General features: G+C 33.6%; 2 protein-coding genes across 2 annotated transcripts in view; both read left to right on the top strand.

Moving 5' to 3' along the window:
- The first annotated feature begins 8,768 nt into the window (after positions 1 to 8,768).
- Positions 8,769 to 13,739, top strand: LOC105324934 (protein rolling stone). Its single transcript, XM_034459659.2, has 4 exons — positions 8,769 to 9,015; positions 10,224 to 10,446; positions 10,938 to 11,045; positions 13,032 to 13,739. Exons 1-4 carry the CDS (start codon positions 8,908 to 8,910, stop codon positions 13,379 to 13,381), a joined length of 789 nt encoding a protein of 262 aa, XP_034315550.2. The 5' UTR covers positions 8,769 to 8,907; the 3' UTR covers positions 13,382 to 13,739.
- Positions 13,740 to 17,455: 3,716 nt separating this feature from the next.
- LOC109618319 (plexin-A2) overlaps positions 17,456 to 21,941 on the top strand; it is a 32,876-nt gene continuing 28,390 nt past the window's right edge. The window contains exon 1 of the mRNA XM_066081804.1: positions 17,456 to 18,609. Within this exon, the coding sequence (XP_065937876.1) occupies positions 17,491 to 18,609 (1,119 nt within the window). The 5' untranslated portion in view covers positions 17,456 to 17,490. The remainder of the gene's footprint in view (positions 18,610 to 21,941) is intronic.

The raw sequence follows: 21,941 nt of genomic DNA, 5'->3' as shown, positions 1-21,941 counted from the left end.
TCGACCTTCAATTTTATCCAACTAAAGGACTTACAGAATTGATTTTCCATTCTAATTTATATTTACCACTTTTGATGATATCCCTTCGTCGTATATGGATATAGACAGATGTTACACAATCCCATAAAGTGAAGATTCCCAAGGTAGTATATCCCCAATAGGTAAGGTAGGAAAACCATTTGAGATCGAGCTCGACGTCCTTATGGAAATACGGCTGAAGCCCGAGTCCGAGCAAATGAAGAATGGCCCAACAAGCAGACCAACCAATGAGCAGGAAGGAAGGACCATACTGCAATACGGACCGTACAGTGATAAATTATCTGGTATATTTTCCTTACTTTCAGCCTTTATTACAGTAACTGTTAAATATTTTTAGAAAACCTTTGCAAGATTTGGCTTCATTGTTTTTACACTACCTACCGCAGGGCTGATTGACATAATAAAGTCGTTGCAATAAACACAACAAAATTGTAACAATTTAATGACATTCATTAGATAACATGTATATATGTATATGTATGTTTTGTGACTACGTTTCGTACATTCTTTAGTTGAAATGGCCCAACAACGTGTAGATTATAGCTGTGATGGCTAGAGGAACAGTGTTTTTGGATTAAGGGTATGATTGTGCGTCTTATAGAGATGTACAATTATTTGTATTGTGTTGACGAGAAGGCATGTTTTACCAAAGTGTGTCAGAGTTTGCGTGTTGCTGTACATTTTGTTTGGACAGATCGCCCCATTATCCACTGCTAGAGAAAATGTTTTTTTACAACTTAACCAGTGTTATCTGTCTAGATAGACAGTGTATAAACGTATGGAGTGAGCAATGAAATCAAATGCTTTAACATTGAAGGCTCACTTCTCCAAACCATTCAAACTGCTAATTAAAGAAAACGAGCTAATGATATTTTTGTAGATAGTAATGGAAATCTTCTGTACTCGATGCGAGAACAAAATCAGTGAATAATGTAAAAATGGACAGACAAATCAGTTGATTAGATTACATGGATGGTTCCCTGCAAATACATGTTTGTGTCACCTCTACTGGTGAGATTCTGATTAATATGTACAATGATAATAAAACTAGATCCAAAGTTGCACCTTATTTAGGATCTAAAGATAAACCCAAACAATAAAATTATTCCATTTGATGAAGAAGGGAAAATTTTGTTCTCAGGAAACGCTAACATTGAATACATCAGCTTACATGGAATACATCACTGAGAACAGAAAACCATAACATCTGTGTAACTGACTGTGGAGCGTGTGCTATTGTGATATTTAATTATAACCATGACGAGGAAACTCGGATAGAGATACATGTGCAATGGTCATCCATCAGTCACCGCGAACAAGTTATTAAAGCCTCGTGACATTACAACAGACAGTCAGAGTCGTATCCTGACAGCAGACGGTAACAGCCATTGTATCCTCATCCTGAATCAGACCAGACGGTTTCTTCGTTACATAGATAAATGTGATTTGATGAATACGTATGATATATTTGTAGACAAGAATGACAATCTCTTCGTGTATGAAATTAACTGAGGCAGAATAAAGAAAATTAGTATTCAAATTACTAATAAACATTAATACTAGTTACAGCAAAATAATTAAAACAGGACATTTCGATCTGCAGTGTCAATATGATACATATACTCCATCTGTTTTTTTTATTCATGATAATTGTTTCTCTACACTTGTCTACTATTTCAGTCCTGAGAATAAAATTATATGTCTTTATTATTTTCATTGTGAGAATTCATTTTATACATGAAGCATATATATCATGTAATACAAAATTGATAAATGTTTATACAAACAAATTACTGTGGAATCATTTTTATTCATGGGGGGGTGGGGGGGGGGGGCAATGTACGTAGGTATGGGCTCTTTAGGATGTAAATTCTTTGGTAAGGGTTACCCACGAACGCCACCAACATTGGTCCCCCATGAACGATGATCATTCAACAGTACACGTTTAATTTGTTTATATAATTATTAAGATTATCATTTATTTATCTTATCCAATATAAAGTAAATATATTCACAGAATTCATAACTGGGGCAACAACATTCAGTACCAACGCGTCTCTATCAAATCAACTTGATGTTTGTTTCTACCTTACCAGTATCAGTACAAATATTTACAATTATGTTGTAGACGATATGCATGAAAAGACTGTATAGCCGATTTGAATGGAGACCAAAATCAATGTATTGACTTTACCAGGTGTTTTAAAACACTATTAAGTAATTACTTAAATTCATTACCTGTAACTTCACAAAATCTACTGGGGCGTCATAATCCAATGTTAAATTTTTCAAAGAAAGTTCTTCCTTGACATTAGACAGACATGAAGCACAACGGCGATTTTTATCTTTCATGATAAAAAATTCATGGCATACTAAATGCTAAGAGAAAGAGTGAACGTCTATATAAGTAAACACTTTTAAAAATAATAACTGACCTGACTTAAGTTTAAATTATTTCTACAAACACTTGCACATGTACGAGTATGAAGATCTATACCACAGACCATTTAATGCTTTTCACGTTTTGAATAAAGTCGTTGAAGATTTAAATCCTGCTCTCTCCTCTCTATTCTCATGTAGAGTTAAACTGGACTTCTTAAATTAAAATTGACTGTCCGTACGATTCAAAACTAAAGACAGCTATAGAAATAGGTCACAATTGTTTACTATACCGATTTTGTTTGGCATTGTAACTTTGAAAAGGTGCTTATGTACCAGGTCTGTTTTGTCATATTTTACTTGTAGAAAGCTTAACGTGAAGATGGCATTTAATAAGTTTTTGATAATATGGGTCAGCATTGTTAACTACAATAACTCCAAAGATCATCAAAATAGACTGCAAATTTGTTGTCAATTCGTATAAATTACGAATGTAACATTCCAATTAGATGTTAGATGACTTAACTATTGTTAAAGAATTAAATGCTTACTCTCTTCCTGTAAAGTAACAATAACATGTACACAAACTTATTTTTTTAAACTGCTCGTTTCATTTAACATACAGTCGTAAATCACTTTTTTTTTCTAAATAGGCGCATCCTAAACTGTATAAGAGAGAAAAAAATCTATTTACATTTTAATTTCAAGCAATAGCTCTGGCATAAGATTTACAATTGAACTTATATGATATTTTAAATAATAAAAGCCCATAAATATTAAACGCGAAACTTGAGTTTGGCATTGAGGAAGTTTTAAAGCTTCCTACATGTTATTTTTATTTCAGTGTATGAATATGAATTTGAGTATTTTTTTTTTAATTTTAAACTTTAATGTCTTCATCAGTGAAGATTACTGTGTTCAAGAATGTCTCCCAAGTCTGCGGAGTACTAGTATATATGTAAATAGAACAATTCCTTGGGTAGGGGACCTTACGGTTTATTTTATGTGCCTTTTGATAATTAGAGGGGCCTACTGGACCACTGAGTTCACCGTTGATCGTTGGTCACTCCGCACAATATCCAGTGTGAAATAGGTGTTAAATGTTAAAAATTTAAATAGAATCACTTTAATGTTTTAGACCAAAACGTAAAAAGGAAAACGAGCAACCTTTAGGTCCCTTATTTTATCTCAATTATCGTTCGATGTTATACTGTTTTAAGAAACGGGAGATATGTATTTATTAAAGGTATGATGACACGTGTGTCTATCGAACACGTGTTTTTGTTTATTTATATTTATACCGGAAACCAAATTTGATTGGTTTCTATAATAAGTATTTCACCTGTTATACAGGTATTTAAATTAGAGAGGCGCGACTTCTCGTGTTAAGTGAATAAAGAATTTAGCGCCATTCGAAGGCTCTCTCTTCGTGCAGTTAGACGTGGCCCCCACCCACCCACCCTACTTGTTTTCGTGTATCATTTTATTGTAATTAACAATTTTTCTCATTATTGTAGAGAACTGAGGAGAACTGAAGATATTTGTCTATAACTTTATTCGAATAAACTGCACTCTTGAGAGCGCTTCTGTACCTACACACTGTGTTTATTTATTTTATAAATTATTTATGTTCGGTTGAGTGTAACGAATTAGAACATAAATAATCATTTCTTTAACTCCTTTAGTACAATACAATGCAATATTTAAAACAATGATCGAAAGCTCATATAAACCAAGTAGCTCAAATAGGAATTTTAAGGTCAATCTCTTTGTAAGTTTCTTTTCCGCCAGCTATTTGTTTTCTTTTCCCCGCGAAATGATCAGTAAAAAGTTGAAAGCAGCACAAAAAACGCAAGCAAAATTTAGGTTCACCTTCGGCAAAAGACTATTTAGGTTTGTACGGAATCTTTGTTTTGACATCATTTGGTGATACTTCGCAAGGCAATTCACAAAGAATGTTTGATTAATTCTTCAAAATAATCTGATAGCACCGCATTGTTCAAACATTAAAAAAAATCGAAGTACTTTAAGTACAGATTTCCGAGTTGATTTGATGTGTATTGAAAACGTTTTCATGAACTCGCATTATACTACTGACACGTCTGATTTTCACTTCTATTTGATTAACGTGTGCTTCACTTATAATGGGGAAATTAGTTCTTGAATAACACTCGCTTGGTGTGACTATGTCTGCTCTTTCAGCTCTACTGACGTAGATCAGTGACCTATCTGTCGTGGCTGTAACCCAAAGTAGAAGAAAATAATTAATATACTTTGAAATAATTTATATGAGTTTATTTGAAGAAGCGTCGCATGGAAGTGACCGAGGGAGGTCAGATTTCCAGCGACGACCCTACGCCTTTGGATTACAGGTTATTGACCAATCAAAATTTAGTATTAAAATTACGGAGATATCAAATGTGCGAAAATTGACCATTTTAGGAATAAACCTTTTTAAGACATAACACGTGACTTTCAAAGCTAGCCCATCTAATTGCTAAAGCTCAACACAGCTGTACACTGCCGTGGGCTAACCCAAAATTTTCCTCAAAAAGTAGAAAATACAATTAAATTACATAATTGATTAAGCCTCTATCGGACCAGGCCGGATATCAAAGGCTGATAAGTAAACAATTTACACACAATACAAAAGAACATCTATTAAGTTGACATGCCAGGGATTACTCAATTTACACCTTTTTACACTTTGTAAAAAAACTATTTACTAAATTAACAACACCATGTCCAGCAGAATTTCTGTCATTTGTTTAACATTTGACATTTGAATGAGTCAAAGAAAACTCAAAGATAATTTCAAACAAGACAGTAAATAATTTAACTACCTAACTAAATTATATCTTTGCACATTTAGTAAATATTTCTGTTGAAAAAAAATATAATTCGTTGTATAATATTCATTTCTTAAATATATCTGAAAGTAGTCATAACAACAAATTTAATTTTTTAAAAAATGTTGTGGAAAGACACTGCATATGTAAATAGAAACATTGAGTAAGTATCAAATGATTTAACTGATTTTATAAGCGTATCGATCCTTTTTTTAGACGGAGGCTCTATGAGCCTCCTCTATTACTACCGGTCAGCTCACATGTGACGTCGATAGTAGATTTGACGGACACCACCTAGCGGCAAAAATTGCAATATTCGTTTGGGATTCATATTTCAATATCATTATTGAAATAAATATCTTATTTGCATTTACAATAAAGAGAACTATACATATTGCGATCAATAAACATACATGTAATTTCTCTCGAAAATTTTAGTCCATATGTCAAATTCCAAGTAAGTATGAATATGCGTGAGTTTAAGAATAGCAATGGTGTGTAATCGTTTAGTGGCTATTTATACTTTTTATACAGCTGCCTGTCCGTGACATCAAATAATGAGGATTCCCCAAGAACCATCTTGTGTGGACCGAAATGTTGAATAATTATGAGATTCAATGGATAAACATAGCGTGGTTCTTAGTATGTATCGTATATTACTTGCGCATTATCAATTAATCTCCTGCGGATATATATCTTTCTATGTATAGATACACTACCGCCCCCGGCATCGATCCAATAAAATGATTATTCAACAAGTTGAACCACTGCTATGTAAACTTGAGTATTCCCCCAATTAAGTACAGACAACTGTGATCGTAGCATGGCACATTTTAATTTAGTTTTACTTGGCCTGCATACTAAACCTACTATAAGGATAGTGAAAAAAATTAAACATCCAGATTACACCCTTTAACGGAACCCCCCCCCCCCCCCACACACACACACACATTCAGAGTGTGCATAGGTAGAGTACCCTGGCCACGTGCTGTGAAGCTTGATTAATCCTGCATTGTCTGGCCAGCACTGTCGATTTCAAAGTAAGTTGGGAAGTCAGTGTGTTTTTGCAAGCTGATAACATAATTTCACGTGAAAAGAGTGTAAAAACATTTGACAGAATGTACATATTTTCTTTTAAAAGTGAAGTACGGGGTATTACAAGATCTACCGCGGTATATTATTTTAAATTTAGCTTTAAAGAGATATTTCAGCGAATTCTCGTCATCTTGGATTTTTCCCTTTTTAAACATAGTTAGATAAAAAATAGAAGTCGTGCATTTACTGAAAGATGGAATCTTTTTACAGCAAAAAAAGCTCGCAATTGCGTGTGCAATATTTTTCCGAATCAAGGATATGTAATTTCGCATGTCAAGTAGTTTCTTATCCGTAGCTGAATAACGAACTGAAAGTACTGAGAGACGGAGGCATGATCTTTAAGATAAATATCAATCGAAGAAATCAACTCCCGGTCGGTACTTCAATGATTAATCTCCACTCTGCAATTATGCCTCCGTCTCTCAGTACTTTCAGTACTTTGATTTATATTGATATCGAATATAATTAGATCAAAGGAGGGTCGAATATTTACCAACCCAACCAAGATTAAATGTTGCAGCCTCTACAAAAACAATGTAACTTGTGTCTTTTACCAATTAACATTTTTTATTGTCAATGAGTCCATGACTAATTATATCAAATGATAAGGAGAAGTCCTGAATAAAGATGAAAAATGAAGATTAATAGGGTTTTACGTCCGTGCGGTTTTATTCAATATGGAAAAGTGACCGACACGGGGACGCGTACCCAGTTTGCCGAAAATGCGATTTTGTGAGAATAAACCAATGAAATTCTTTCTTCAAATTATTCTTTTGTTTCGGGGTGTAAAAGTCACCAGCGCACATGTGTTCATACGAAGCACGCATGATGATGGCTAATTGATTACGTAACAATTTGAGAACACATTAGAGGTGATAGAAACTCGGACTATACTTAATCTGAACACAAAGGATAGCTAGCTTTGAGCAATCTTATAAAATCCTTGTTCATTAACTTTTTCACCTACACAATTTATCTAACAGATCAATTACTTACAAGAGCAATAGATGACAAAACATAAAAGACAGAGATTTTAGCAACCCTGACAGAAGGTAAATAATATATGTAATGTTACATCACACTTACTCCGAAAAGTAAATTGGGACATGCCATCGGATTAAAAGAAGAATTTGATAGCTTTACTTAGATGTTATTAAATCAAAATATTTAAAAATATAATTTTAGTTAATTTGAAAACAAGTTTTCCTCACGACACTTGTACGCTCGGTTTCATAACGGGATGTCTAGTAATAGATATTGTGGAATAACCGTAAACAATGTATTCCGCCGCTCAGCAACATTACATGTAAACTCGAAGTATTTAGATTACTACAAAGATGTGATGTTCAAACATATCAAATGTAAACTTAAACTGACCAACTGACATGCTGTACATTCTACGTTCTTCTTTAAGTTGGGAGTAAAATTTTGTGCGAAGGACGATTTCAAATGTTATTCATTTGACATTCGGTATTACACAAATAAGCCTGGCTAATCAGGGATAAAATATCTAGTTTGATGAGTAATCTAAGTTCCCTCCCAGGGTACTCTGTAAAATTTACCGACCCTCCTTCGCGTTATTTCGTTCAGACGCTGCTTGGCAACAAATATTAAATTATTAAAATCAGTATTAAATAGTTATTTGTTCCTGTTCAGACAAGCCTACATGTTTAAATAAGTCAATGTACTTACTGATTATGTTGAAATTATGTTAGACTAGAATGAATACAATATGAGTTAAATATTCCGTGGATTAATTAGTAGGTTTTAAAAGTATTTTATTGGTTAATTTAGTTCATAAATCTCATCATTCATGTGAATTTTGATACCGTACCTTCGTAAATTATTTATCATGCAAGTATATTTAACATATTTTGTTAACAAGTTCCAAATCATTTCCATTCCGTTTTATCTTCGCAGTACTTTGATTCATTTCATTGACTGCAGGTTTGTTCCGTGAAAGATTGTTGAGCAAAAAATTTTGTTTACAAATAATTCGTAATAAGATATCAGGAAACTATTTTACGAGTTTTGCGTCATTTTAAATAATTCAGGTAAACACTCCCACACAAATAACAGACAATTAATGTTCGTCAGAATGAGTACATTATACTAGCTTAGGGGGCGTAGACATTGTTACAAACGACACTATTTTTTAAACTTGAATAATGCATGCGACGTACAATTTTCATGACGATCCACAAACGTAAAATTGTTAAAGGCCTTTAGTGCATTTCAATTTAATATAATTATTTCCTTTTTGATATAACAACAGGAAAATTGCCGAGTTCATTTTTCTTTAACTTCAAAAGAAATTTAAAAAGAAGAAAAACGTATTAATTAAGTTGTACAATTTCATCCTTGTCACACCTGATTGATGGCACGTTAAAGAAATACATTGTAAATGAAGCATAACGTCTTCGGGTTTAATGTTTGTTTATTGAAATTCATGATTAACAACCGTGACAGTGATGCAATATGAAAGAAAATAGCTCCGGGTTCAGTGTTGTACTTATCGCACACTTAATGGAGGAAAACAGCCAGCATGGCGAAGGAAGAAAATGTCGGGTGTTCTAATAACTGCCAACAACAATGGAAACTGAGTAGTTTCGGACTAAATCACCACCAGCCAAGGGATTTTGTGACTTTTCAGGTTAGTAGGCCTACTGTACGCGCCCTACTTCATAATTTTGTCACGATTTAATAAAATATTAAGCTAATTAAAAATGTCGTTGAGAGATGCCAGTAGACTGTTTTCATTAAACAACATTTATACGACGGAATTTATTATTTTGTTGAATGCGTGGATCTAGAGGCGGGGTCGGGAGTCTTAACCCCCCCCCCCCCCCCCCCCATAAGATTAAAATTTCTTAATATTACAATGTACATAGTAAATATCAAAGAGTTGTTTAATTTGGGCAAGTACCTTTATAAACGCTCAAAATTACGATAAAAATATAGTTATTGTTTTTAGAATATACTCTCCATTATCCTGTTTACTTTTATCGTGTACATTTTGCATACTGCTATGTACGCTGCTATGTGCACCTGCAGTCCAATCTAAGATTGTAAAAAATGTCTACATACGTTTGTACACTTTACTTATGTTATTATGTTTAACTTATGAATCGTATGGTTCTTGGTAATAAACAATATACAACACACCAAAAATATTCCTCGGACCCTCACATCACTTAAAAAAAAGTTCTCGATTCGTACTGGGCTTGGTAGATGATATATTTCTAAAGTGTAATTGATCGTTTAATATATATTATATACACAGCCATAATAGGAAATTTTTGTTAAATAATTCAAATGAAGTATTGCAGATCGAAGTACGGGTAATTATCATGTACGATTGAAACAGTTCGTGGGTGTATGATGGGTGTGGTATTTACAAGTTTTGAGTGACAATCGAAACACATCCAGTGTACCGTATAAAATCATTTCATGAAATCAATTTAACCGCTTACGCTTGTTAATCCGGAACAAAGGTTAATCTGTAGTCTTTTATAACACTTGGACTTTGTAAATAATAGTTGTACATGTGCACAAGTCCGGAACGGACGCTTGTCAATACGGAACAAACGCCGAGAATGTGTATGTAATATGATATAACATTTCGACATTGTAAATAATAGTTGGACATGTGCACAAGTCCGGAACGGAATATTTTTCTCCAGGGATGTTCCCACCTATCTCTTTATACTATAAAAACTTATTCCAAATAACTTTTAATTTCAACAATTAAAAAAAAAATTAAGTTAACTTTTCAGTCTGTTTTTGGAGAAGGACAATTGAAAGTTTAAGTAGTATATATTTTTATGGTCGTGTAACAATGTAGCATGTTTATTTTTGCAGAGGGGACATCCTACTGTTTTTATTGTCTGGGCTACAACATGGGCCCTATTCCACGTCACTGTCCTCGGTCTCCAGCCCTACTTCTTTCGAGAGGTTCTGCCCAACTGGATTTGGTTCATCTTTTTGACCAACTGGAGTTATACCGTGTTAGCCATCTATTGTATAACAGAATCTGTCGTCGCCATATATGTTAACGTGCGTCGTAAAGACATTATAAATGGAGGTAAGAAACGATGTTTTTTTTCCCAACAATCTAAATAACATCAGACTTATAAAACTGCACCTATACGGTACGTTATCATTGAGGTGAGATTTAATGTCTAATTTCAATTGCATATTTCAATCACTGTTGAGACAAAAGAAAAAAGAACCAGAAAAAACTTTTTCAAGTATTGAAGATATATATGTTTATAATTATTTTTCAATTAATATTAATAATTATTTTTAATTAATATTTAAAAATGCAGGGCAAGATCTAGGACGGGGCCAAAAGTCTAATGAATACAGTTATGTCTATATTCTAAATTATTTCGATTCGACACTTCCTATCGCTATGTTAATACATTTTCACTTCTTGCAATAATTAATATATTATAGGCAACTTTGATTTTGTTAAGCAAGAAGCTATTACATTTTTCTTGGAAAATATTCAAGTGGTTTTTTTTTCTGCCTTTCTATTAAATAATGGATAAATGTTGTGTCTTTCCGAAACAGACTCCGATGCGTCGCCATGGTACCTGAAGCTGCAATGGGTTCTGTACTACCTCTCAACCACCTCCGCCATTGTCGTGACATTGCTTTCTATTGTAACTACCGATAAAGGTAACATCAATATGCTTAAATCAATGTTTGCTCAATAGAAAGAATTTACCCGTATATGATAACACGCAATTGTTTCAAACATTTGTTCTGATATTTAAGCTTATTATGTATGGTTATGGTCATGTGCAGTGCATTGATATACATGTTCTTAAAAAATGTACGTAAACTTTTCTTCATAATCAATAAGTCGTTTCCATAACACACATATCTAAGAGGTGAATTGAACTAAACATTTGGAATGCAAAAGGTGTAGTTAAACAAATGGGACAGAACATTTATTCTGCAATTGTGCACGTAACAAACCGGATATGTTAGACAGTCAGTATATAATGATTGGGTCGTTTCCTCTTCAAAAGCATATTTATGAATTTGGTCGTTTAGAATGTTTATTTTTAGCATTAGCCTATCACTTTTCTGAGTAATAGACCCCTTCACGATAACTGCGGTACTGCTATCTTGCAGGGCAAAATGATATACTTTGCCGAAATTTCAGTAGGTAGATAATTAAATGACGTAAATGAAACAATTGACGTTACGTCATATTTCACCAAATTATGTCATTTTGCCCTGCAAAAGAGCAGTACCGCAGTTACCGTGAAGGGGTTAATTGAAATTTACAAAATAACTATATATGATACATGTATGATTTAAATTTGGCCCCCATAATTCGCCATTTTTAAAGTGTTTCTGGTACAATAAAATGTTGTATTTTCGAAAAGTTGATGTAAAATATATTTTTTACCAATTTTTTTTTTATTTATTTGCACTCACTGGCAATATATTTATATGACGTCAGAAGTGACGCTATTTCTATTATTCAATCAAAATCAGTCAAAAATTGACACTTTTCTTATCTTTTTATGAATGGGAAATATAGAGCGCATGCTTAAACAAGGAAATTTTTTGTCACTTATTAGCCTTGGCTAGTTACATATCTGATTAAAATATTTGGTTTGTTCAAGCATGCGCTCTATGTTTTCTGAAAGAAAAACTGCTTGAAAACAAGCTGTTCTATGTTAAAAATGCAAAAATGGTGGAAAAATGTTGTCTTTACGATGTCATATTTCTAAATTGTGGGCAGTTGAATCAAAATGAACATTATGTATACACATCACATATATATCTGTACAAAGAAAACAGAGAATCACAGTAAAGAGATGTTCATTTTAGGGGGCCATTTTAGGCCCATATCATATGTTATAAAATTATTTAATGCTTGAGCAGTCAATAGACCGGAATATTTTTCGCGAGGTGCAGGGAATAGCTTAGTATGATCCGTTGCCCAAGGCCAACGGCCGAGGGCAATAGAGCATAATGAGCTGTTCCCTGCACCAAGGGGAAAAATTCTGGTCTATTGACTCTTCAGGCATTAAAAAATTGTTTTATTACCTAATTCTTTTTTCGAGTTAGTTTTAAGGGTTTATAATTTGCATATAAATGGTTTTAACATACCCGCGTTCCAAAGTACGTTGCCGGTCCAACAGATCGCAATCTACTGGGTCCAATAGATCGCAATCTATTGACCGGCGGCCATATTAATCACAGTCTATTGACCGGCAGTTCAGAATAGACGCAAATATTTAATTTGTAATAAAACAACGAAATCCCTTTGATTATGTAATTAAGTCCTTTATTAATGTTTTTTTTTTATTTTACATACATGTACTTTTATAAATACACTGTACCTTATTCTGCAACTATACTGAAACGGTAAAGAACTTTTTACGAGAAATCAGTGTAAAAAAAAAAGGCAGATAGTTTTTATCATCAACGAGACACTTGTTCCCTCCACTGCAAGCAAAAACGCTCCGTATACAGAGAAAATACCTGTCCCAGTCCTTATTTTGAATGAAGTTCATCACTTTGGTCTAGAACGTTACAAAATCTATAATCTAACCGAATGGACGTTAAAAAAAAAAGAAGACAATTTTGATAGTTATTTTGCAATTATGATTTGTCATGAAGACTTTTATTTTATTTTTTCAGAGATTGGTGCAAACAACATTTTGAAGCACTTCATTAACAGTACTTTTGTATTGGTGAACCTTCTGTTGACCCGGAAACCATATCGTATTCTTCATTTCTACATACCTTTCGCCTATTCGGTCGTTTTCATTTTGTTCAGTCTTGTCTACCAGATAGGCTTCAACCAAAATGCTATATATTCAGCTTTGGACTGGAATAGTGTTCCGAACGTCTTCATGTATGCTCTCGGAATCCCTCTCATATTTATACCGCTATTAACTGTTTTGTTACATACGGTAACATTTATAAGAGACATGATCTGGAGACAATGTGAAGACAAAAGCAGACAAAATTCAACGCAGAGTTGTTAATAATTATATCAAATCCAGAAATCCAAATCAACATGATATTAACACTTACGTAGATGCCGTTTGTATAACACAAGAGCGGAAACAAAGTTACATGCAATATTTTTTTCCAAACAAAGGAACGCACCCCAATGGCTATAGTTGACACAATAATGCTATATTGTCTTTGGATTCATTTACCACTAGTACTGAATATTCAAAGAAATTGAAAGTTGTGGTGAACAAATGAAACATTATAATTTTTTTTAAACTACTGCTTGCATGTAAAAACAGTTTTTTTGATTTGTCCTTCAGAGCTACTAAATAAATGTACATGATTATGATAGTCTTTTGTTTTCTATCATAAAATAAAGTTTGTTCTATAGTTTATTTGAGGGTTTTTTTTTATTTTACAGAAGTTATATAAAGTATATTGATGCATGTAAGACATAGACATATCTACTAGTATGTACAACATTTAGTGAAGTTTAGTTAATAAATGCAGTGCTATTATTAGAATCTTTATTCCCAAAAAAAGAAATTTAATCTTCTTTTTAAAAAATTATTATGAATGATAAGTGTTTGTATTATCTGAGCTCAATTTTAAACCACTCTTAACTAACGACATATATTAATTTATTAATATAATAAATTAACATATTATAAAGAATTGGTATTATGTTACAAGCAAGTTAAGAACAAACTTCATTTTGGCGCATCTATATTTAAAAAAAACCCAAAGATATCGTATGTTTTTTTGGGAATATAAATCACATTTTTAAAACTAATAAAATTGTTGAAGGGATACTTGACAGAATACAGACATGTGTTACACAGGTTCACTTTATAGTATTATGCCTAGGTCACATTTAATCCGATGGTGGGACAAACTACTTTCCTCGTATCTCGGCTGAGATGGCAGGGGATAGTTTTATGGGTCGAGGAAATGTGAGGCAGATAGTGCTCATATATGAGATTTAATTTTTCAGTGGATTTTTAAATTTGCTAAAATTGGTTTGCATGCAGGGGACACATGGTCCCGACTCTTGAGAATTTTTAAACATTTCAGAATAAAACAAGTACAACTTACATATAGTACTATAAAGAACGGCCAGGGACGGTCTCAAAATTTTCTGAAAAATTGCCCTTTTTCACATTTTCACGGGTCCAGAACCACGCTCCAGTCCCGAGCAACTGCCATAAACTACCATAGGATTTGTAGCTTAATGTATACCCATGCAAATAATCACCAATTGATGGGGGGTCAATCACCTTCTTTTCGAGTGACATTTCGTGTTCTGAACCCACCCTACTTTTCAAGCACAAAACCGAAAGTGAAAATTTTGGCCTCAGTTTCGCATTTTTATTCCATATCTGACGAAAAGTGCTACCAGTATTAAAGTGTCATATATCAATGAAATTGACATGAGCTCCTCTATCCACAAAATGAATGCAATAAATATTCTAGCAATTTATACCCCTCAAATAACCAGCCAAACCCCAGGTTCTCCCTTTATTTCAAAATTTCAAAACTATCCCCTGCCACCTGAAGATACATGATCGTCCGATGCTGGTATCGGACGACGCGGAGCAGTCACATTAATTCTCGTAACACCCATATCTTTAAACGTTTGACTAATTACTAGCTGGTAAATCGTCGGTCGATCGTCGAACGTTGAAACACCCTTTGATTTTAACGTTCGGTCTGTTACATTTTTGCAATTTCTGAATATTCACTGGTAACCACGTGGGTATTGCTTCAATTTATAGACGGAAACGTCTGCATCATGGCGTCGTTTACCTGGCCGACGTTTATCGACCGATGGACGGTAGGTGTTTAGGTAATCCATCTATGGTCAGTCGTCGTCAATCAGCTGATTTGTCACCCCCCCCCCCCCCTTCCACCCCTCCAACCAAAGACCAGTCGTCCCTCGGCTGATTTTCGGTCGTCAATCGGTGTATAGCGGCCAATATTTCAGAAAAATTCCAATGCTTAAATGTCAATAGGCCGACGACAAACATTGTCTACCGATGGTCGGACTATTGTCGGACGATGGTCGGACTATTGTCGGACGATGGTCGGGGGTTACTCGACGGAGTACCCAACTATTTCAAAGGAAGAAATCGGTCAACGACGCAAAAAAAAAATATATACATGTAATTGACCCTGATGGTCACATGGTTGGCCGACAAAAAAAGAAGTCGATATTAGCATAAACAGCGGATGATGAACTGCCGACTGTCGTCCAAATTATCACATTAATTTTGCCTTCAAAATCCGGTGGCCGTTGGTCGCTTTTTGGAAATGTGACGAGTCTTTTTTTTAAACAATGGCATTTTTGGGAGTTGATTTTAATCAACTCTCCTATGCAGTTACTCAGGCAAACCGAAAGTGAAACAGTGTTTGGACCTAAGCACAAATTAACACCGCTGACAACATTTAGTTCTAATTAATAAATTCGATGTAATGAGTTCTTAAACATTGTTCTTCAAGGAAACTCATTTATATATACCTTGTAAATAGTCAGATTTTAAATGGTACGAACAATTAAGATATTTTTTGAAGTCGTACATTTAATGTATTCCTACGCCAGAGTTCAATATAGTCTCGTTCAACCAGACGCTCGGCTGTGTCCGTAAATCTCCGACAAGCATAGAATCTCTTGCTTGTCGGAGATTAACAGATACAGCTGAGAGTCTGGTTGAACGAGAGTAGAGTTCAATTTTGCTTGGATCCATACAATTTCTCTTAACTATTTCGATAACTAATACGTAGTTTGATGGAATAGTTCTTTATAGTTCTTTTAATATTACACAAAATGATTGATATTGGATTTTCACGAAATTCATATGTGCATAATTCAAATACTTATAGGAATTTACTTGCCATGCAAAATAACATATCGTTGATTTTAAAAAAAAATAACAATCGATTAAATCAACTCCCGTTAGTATAAATTGAACTCAAAGAGTAACATAATTGGAAAAGTATCCAAAGTTTCAATACAAAAAGTTGTTATAATTCTTCTGTATAACACAAGTCTATACAACATTAACGGACAACTTTATTGCGGAGGAACATAACTGTTGGACTGCACCTCTAAATCAATGAGGTCAAATAAAATGGCAGTTGTAAGTTTTGAATATGATTTATAAATATTGGCATAACAGAGTCACGTTTAATATGTACATGTACACTCATCACCACCACGCAAACACACGTGAAGGTTCAATAAGAATGAACTAATGATTATTGGCTCAGGGGGAAAACGATCTGTGTTACAATAACAACAAAGAACTTTATATCTCCCCAAACGGCTTTTGTAATGATATTCCATCGGGAAATACAGAGCCTTCTCTCCTAATGTTTCAACTTTTTTCACTGAATTTATGTTCCTGGAAAGGGCACCCTTCATTGGGTGGGTGTAAACAGGTCTGATATCCTATCGTTGTCTGAAATTCATATTTTAAAGGACATATTCACTTCCCGATGTGAAAAAAAACCCTTTGAGCGTTTGATATTGATAATTGATGCAACTTTTCAATAGTTCTTATTGGTTTTTCCTGGTTTAATACGATATCTCTCAATCATCATACAAATGCATTACAATATCGAAACATTTAACCATTGTCAATATAATAATACACGCTTTGAAAATAACAACGTCAAATATGATTGGTTGACTATTTGTTTCATTTTGTTTCACGATGTTTAACTTGAAATCTAACACTACTGTCGAAATCCCAGCGCTGGTAAGCTCTTCTCTCATTTTCCGACGACGGATCAACAGAAAATAAATACATGTCATTGTCATCCCCAGCCTTCTTACATGATTTAATACATCTGACAGCATATATTTATGGGTATTTTTTCATTTTTTGCGGATTATACTGTAAAAAATAGAGTTTTAAACGTCCGATAAAGTTATAACCATAAACTGGATCAGATTAACCAAACTGGAAAAGGAAATGACAAGAGCTGCAATGAAAACTGATCAGAAAAAATTGTGTGAGTATTAATAACTGTTTAATATTTCAAAAGGATTTCAATAAGAATATGCAATGATATGATTTAAAACTTTTTTTTCCTAGATTCAACTCATGTGCTAAAACATTTTGGAATTCGTTGGATAATGACCTGGTATGTATATATATGTATGCTTTTGCTTCTCCTGCTGCCCTTGCAAACAACTTCTACACTGCTGGAACAAGAGCGAAGTATTCGGAGTGTTTTGAATGTCCCCGATCCTGCAAATAACTTCACCCATATGGCTGTGTATGACCAGGATACCATATTCGTAGGAGGAACCAACTATATTTACAGAGTGTCCACTGAAAACTTAGGCATCGAAAAACTCGAAAAGATCGGACCAAATCCCAGTAATTCTATCGGGCAGGACTGTTACAACGACAATTCATGTGATAAAAATGTAAACAACACTAACGTAAAAGTCCTTTTGATTTATAAAAGTAAGACTGAAAGTATTGGCGAGCTTATCATATGCACAAGCTTAGATAAAGGAACTTGTGAAAAACGGCACCCGACAACACTGGCAGTTAACATTAGATATCCAGAACCTGTTGTGTCTGTAACCGATTCCAATGTAGCATTTTTAGCTCCCGGACCAAGTAGTAACAGGTCATCTCCGAAGCTGTTTTTATACGTTGCATCGTCTTTAAGAGTCCCAAGTTCGACAGGACCGAAACAAACTCTGCCATTATTTTGCAGTAGAAACATCACAACGTTTGAGATATTATCTGATAAATCATATGTAGATCAAACATATTGGACCTCGTTTCATATCCAATACATATATGGATTTTCATCTGGGATATATAGTTATGTCATTTCGATTCAGAGATCAATTAAACTAGGTGTTATCGAATACTTTACAAAGATTCATCGTGTTTGTCAAACTGACAGAAAATTTAATTCCTATGCTGAAGCACATTTACACTGTCTTTTTAGAAATAGTAATATTAAAATGTTAATTGTGAATATTCAAGCGGCTTATGTTGGAAAGCCCGGACGGTTTTTAGCGAAGTCTCTGAATGTTTCCACAGATGATGATGTTTTATTTGGTATTTTTGGCTCCGATGTTCCGGGTGAAATTGTTGAAGAATCCTACTTTTGCATGATTCCAATGAATAGAGCAGAAACCTTGTTCGGAATTATGACCCAGAGATGTTTTAATGGACGTGGAACAACTGGACCTGCTCATGTAACAAAACAACAGCCGTGCATCAAATCAGTAAGGATTCTTTTAATTCATAGTTATAATTTAATTACTACTAAAGTATCTTTTTTATGATTTAAAATAACATTTGTCTCTCCTTCAGTTCAAAATGAAATAAATAGAAAATATAAATCAAATACTACCACTGCAACATAACCTAATTGCCTGGCGTCATGATGTCAGGCATATCTAAGGTTTGGAAGTTGCATTCTCCGAAACGGTGCAGGCAATGGGAGCAAGCTGTATCAAGATTTTTCATAAAAAGATACACCAATGCAAGTTTAATGTGTCAGTATTTACATTTACAATTGATGAAAATGTTATATAGGATGTAATAGATCTAAGCAAGAGTTGTCAAGTAATAGGGCTGTTCACCATGCACTTGTGTACATGGTGTAATTCTGATTTAAATTTTTGAACGGTGTGAGGCAGGGGTGTCAATGGAACAAGTTGCTACACATTGCCTATAACGGTACATGTACAATACAAGTAATAATTGATGTTGGATTATCATCACTAACAACGAATCATCCTTTTGGATTCAAACAAATATGTATTCATGTTGCTGGAATATTTACTGGGGGAACAAATTCGCCGAAGCGGGGTGTGACCCAATTTTTGATCAATTGGGCGAGTTCATATATCTTGAAAATGGTGTAACTCACGTGTCGTACTAAATTTACTTTAAACAATTTCAACTGAAGTGTGTATTTATGTTAATTCGATACATTTCCTCTTAAACATTCGATCCAAAGTATGATATATGTAGATGTTACAAAACAAATGTCAAAAAATCAGTTGATCCCCTCCAAATGGATCAGTTCATTCAAACCACCGGAGATCTCAACTGCTGCGTGAATGGTAAAGCAGGGTTTCGCGCCATATTATGTCTCATCCATAATTTTTGCTCGCCAAATAGTTAACTAGTTCAAATGGGGATCATAAGAATACTCCAGAGCACATATGTACTTATCACAGGCACGCAGCATCGGGGGTGGGTGGGCTACCTCTCCCACTTTTTTCGCAGCAGACACTTTTCTTAACTTGACTAATTAAAAATATGGAAATGTCATGGGTGCCCCCTACCCTCCACTTTTGTCGGAGCATGTTAATAATGACAATGAAAAATAAGAGTATTTAATTGAATTGAATTGAAGTTACAAGGAATACTACCTGCCCCTTCAACCCCCGCCCCCTCACCGTGAATTAGGATTTTTCTTCATAATTTTGAGAATCCTCCTGTTTTTTAAATGCTTGTCAAGATTTTTTGAATGAAGATAATACGTGCTTGAATATCCTTTCCTATTTCCTGAAAATTTCTTAATATGACAACAACAATTTAAAATCTGATTGTTTTTCTTCCGCTTTCAAGCTTACATGCAAGTATTGAATGATTCACGCATGTACATTTCAAAATAAAATGAAATTATTTAATTTCAAGTGATGTACATGCACTAGATCAAAGAAAAAGACTGAAATTTCTTCTTAAATAATAAACGTTCCGTTTTTAAATTTATGATCAGCAGCGAAAAGTAAAGTTCATTTTTTAAAAGATAGCCTCATCGATCCATGCATGCTTCCATTAAATAATTTTGTGTAGTCAGGCAAGCTACCTATATATATATATATATATATATATATATATATATATATATATATATATATATATATATATATATAATTTGATTACTTAAAGAATGCACTCGCATCTTTCATTCCAGAACATTTTATCAATTTTTGAAATTTAAACAGAGTATAGTTATAAAAAAATAAACAAAACCAATTAATAGCAAAGTCGGCAGGTTTCTAAGAAAAGGTCTACTTCTCACATTCAAACCAACCAAATTAATTCCATATAAAAAGTAAAATGGTTACATGAACATCCGTTAAAACAATATTAACTTATTAATAATAGATATTTCACTTTGAACCCTTTGCCATTTAAAATATAGAACAGTTATTGTTTTAAAAAACATTGATCATTTCCCTCTTTCTTAAATGATTTAACATTCACAAAAATAAAATTTAAAAAATGGAGCGATATCTAATTCGTGCAGTTTTTTTAATATACAAATCTCAATTAACTCATGAACTATTGTTCTTCATGTGTTCTTCATGTGTAAACTAAATGATTTTATCGACAAGCCGTTTCATTGCAAAATTGGTATTCAGGATAGCTTAAAATCTCATAGGCCAATGTCCAATCGAGCTAAATTAGCTTAAAACAATTATCCATCATATTTGAGGGTCTAACATCTAACAACAGTGCGACATTTAAGTCCGGACATGACAAAGTCCGGGCTTTTAGCTACCATTTCCGTTGGACATAGCTTACTTTTGTTTATATATCTTGGTGGGACATTTTACTTTGATCCTATCATGTCAGCATGAATGTACACATTGCTCTAGTTTTCTTGTAATTGTCTCTCAAATATCAAAATCCCATGGGATTTTGGTGGGATTTTTCATCCCATCTCAAACCCCACCAAAATCCCATGGGAGAAAAAGTATTGTGGGATAAATTGTCCCATGTGGGAGAAAAAATCCCATCATTCATAAAAGATGGGATTAATTCTCCCATATAGGACAAAAAATCCCACATAATAAAGAAAATAGGATATATCCCATGATTTTTCACATAGGATAAATTTTCCCATATATCACAGATATCTTTCTCATGATTTCTCATAATAAATTATTTTCTTTTGTTATTTCACCTTAATTTGCACATAACATTAAACTCTGTCTCATGGCAATTGATTGGATCAACAACTGTACAGACATTTCATATTTTCATCTGATATTAATCTTTTAAAGACATGTGAGATTGTATTGTGTTGATTTTTCAAAATACTGTAGGTGCATGTTTGCTATAAAATGCAGATTCTAATCCTAAATAAATAGTTATTTGGTTCTTCATTTTTAATCCATCTAATTAGACTTTCTTGTTATCTATTTCTTAGGAACTGTCTTCCCACAAATGTTTATTTAAAAATAAAATTTGGTGTTATGACTAGTCATAACACCAAATTTTATTTTTAAATAAACATTTGTGGGAAGACAGAACTAATAATTTCATTACATATTATATAGCTCTTTCTGGTAATTACCATAGGCGCTTCCCACCTAAAATCAGTGTATTAAAAATCCATCCGAAAAGAGATGAAGATTTCGCACAATGATGTATAGATAGTGAGCGTCTAACAGGTGCAGTTCTTTACCTCAGCAGATAAGAATGACCATTGTAAATGTTGCTGTGCAGTACTAATGCAACGCTAAAAAAATACCTTATGCAGATTGTAAACAACGAAATGTTTACCCAATGATGACGTTTTTTTCATATCTAA

Source organism: Magallana gigas, chromosome 4 (assembly GCF_963853765.1).
Source record: "Magallana gigas chromosome 4, xbMagGiga1.1, whole genome shotgun sequence".
Classification (NCBI taxonomy): Eukaryota; Metazoa; Mollusca; class Bivalvia; order Ostreida; family Ostreidae; genus Magallana; species Magallana gigas.
Note: the sequence above shows the minus strand (reverse complement) of the source record. Positions and strands in the feature narration are given on the sequence as shown.

Excerpts from the sequence above, each read along its gene's own strand:
- LOC105324934 (XM_034459659.2), top strand. The coding sequence starts at position 8,908 with ATGGCGAAGGAAGAAAATGTCGGGTGTTCTAATAACTGCCAACAACAA. Across the intron at positions 9,016-10,223 it reads GGGATTTTGTGACTTTTCAG|AGGGGACATCCTACTGTTTT; the intron begins GTTAGTAGGCCT and ends TTATTTTTGCAG. Across the intron at positions 10,447-10,937 it reads TAAAGACATTATAAATGGAG|ACTCCGATGCGTCGCCATGG; the intron begins GTAAGAAACGAT and ends TTTCCGAAACAG.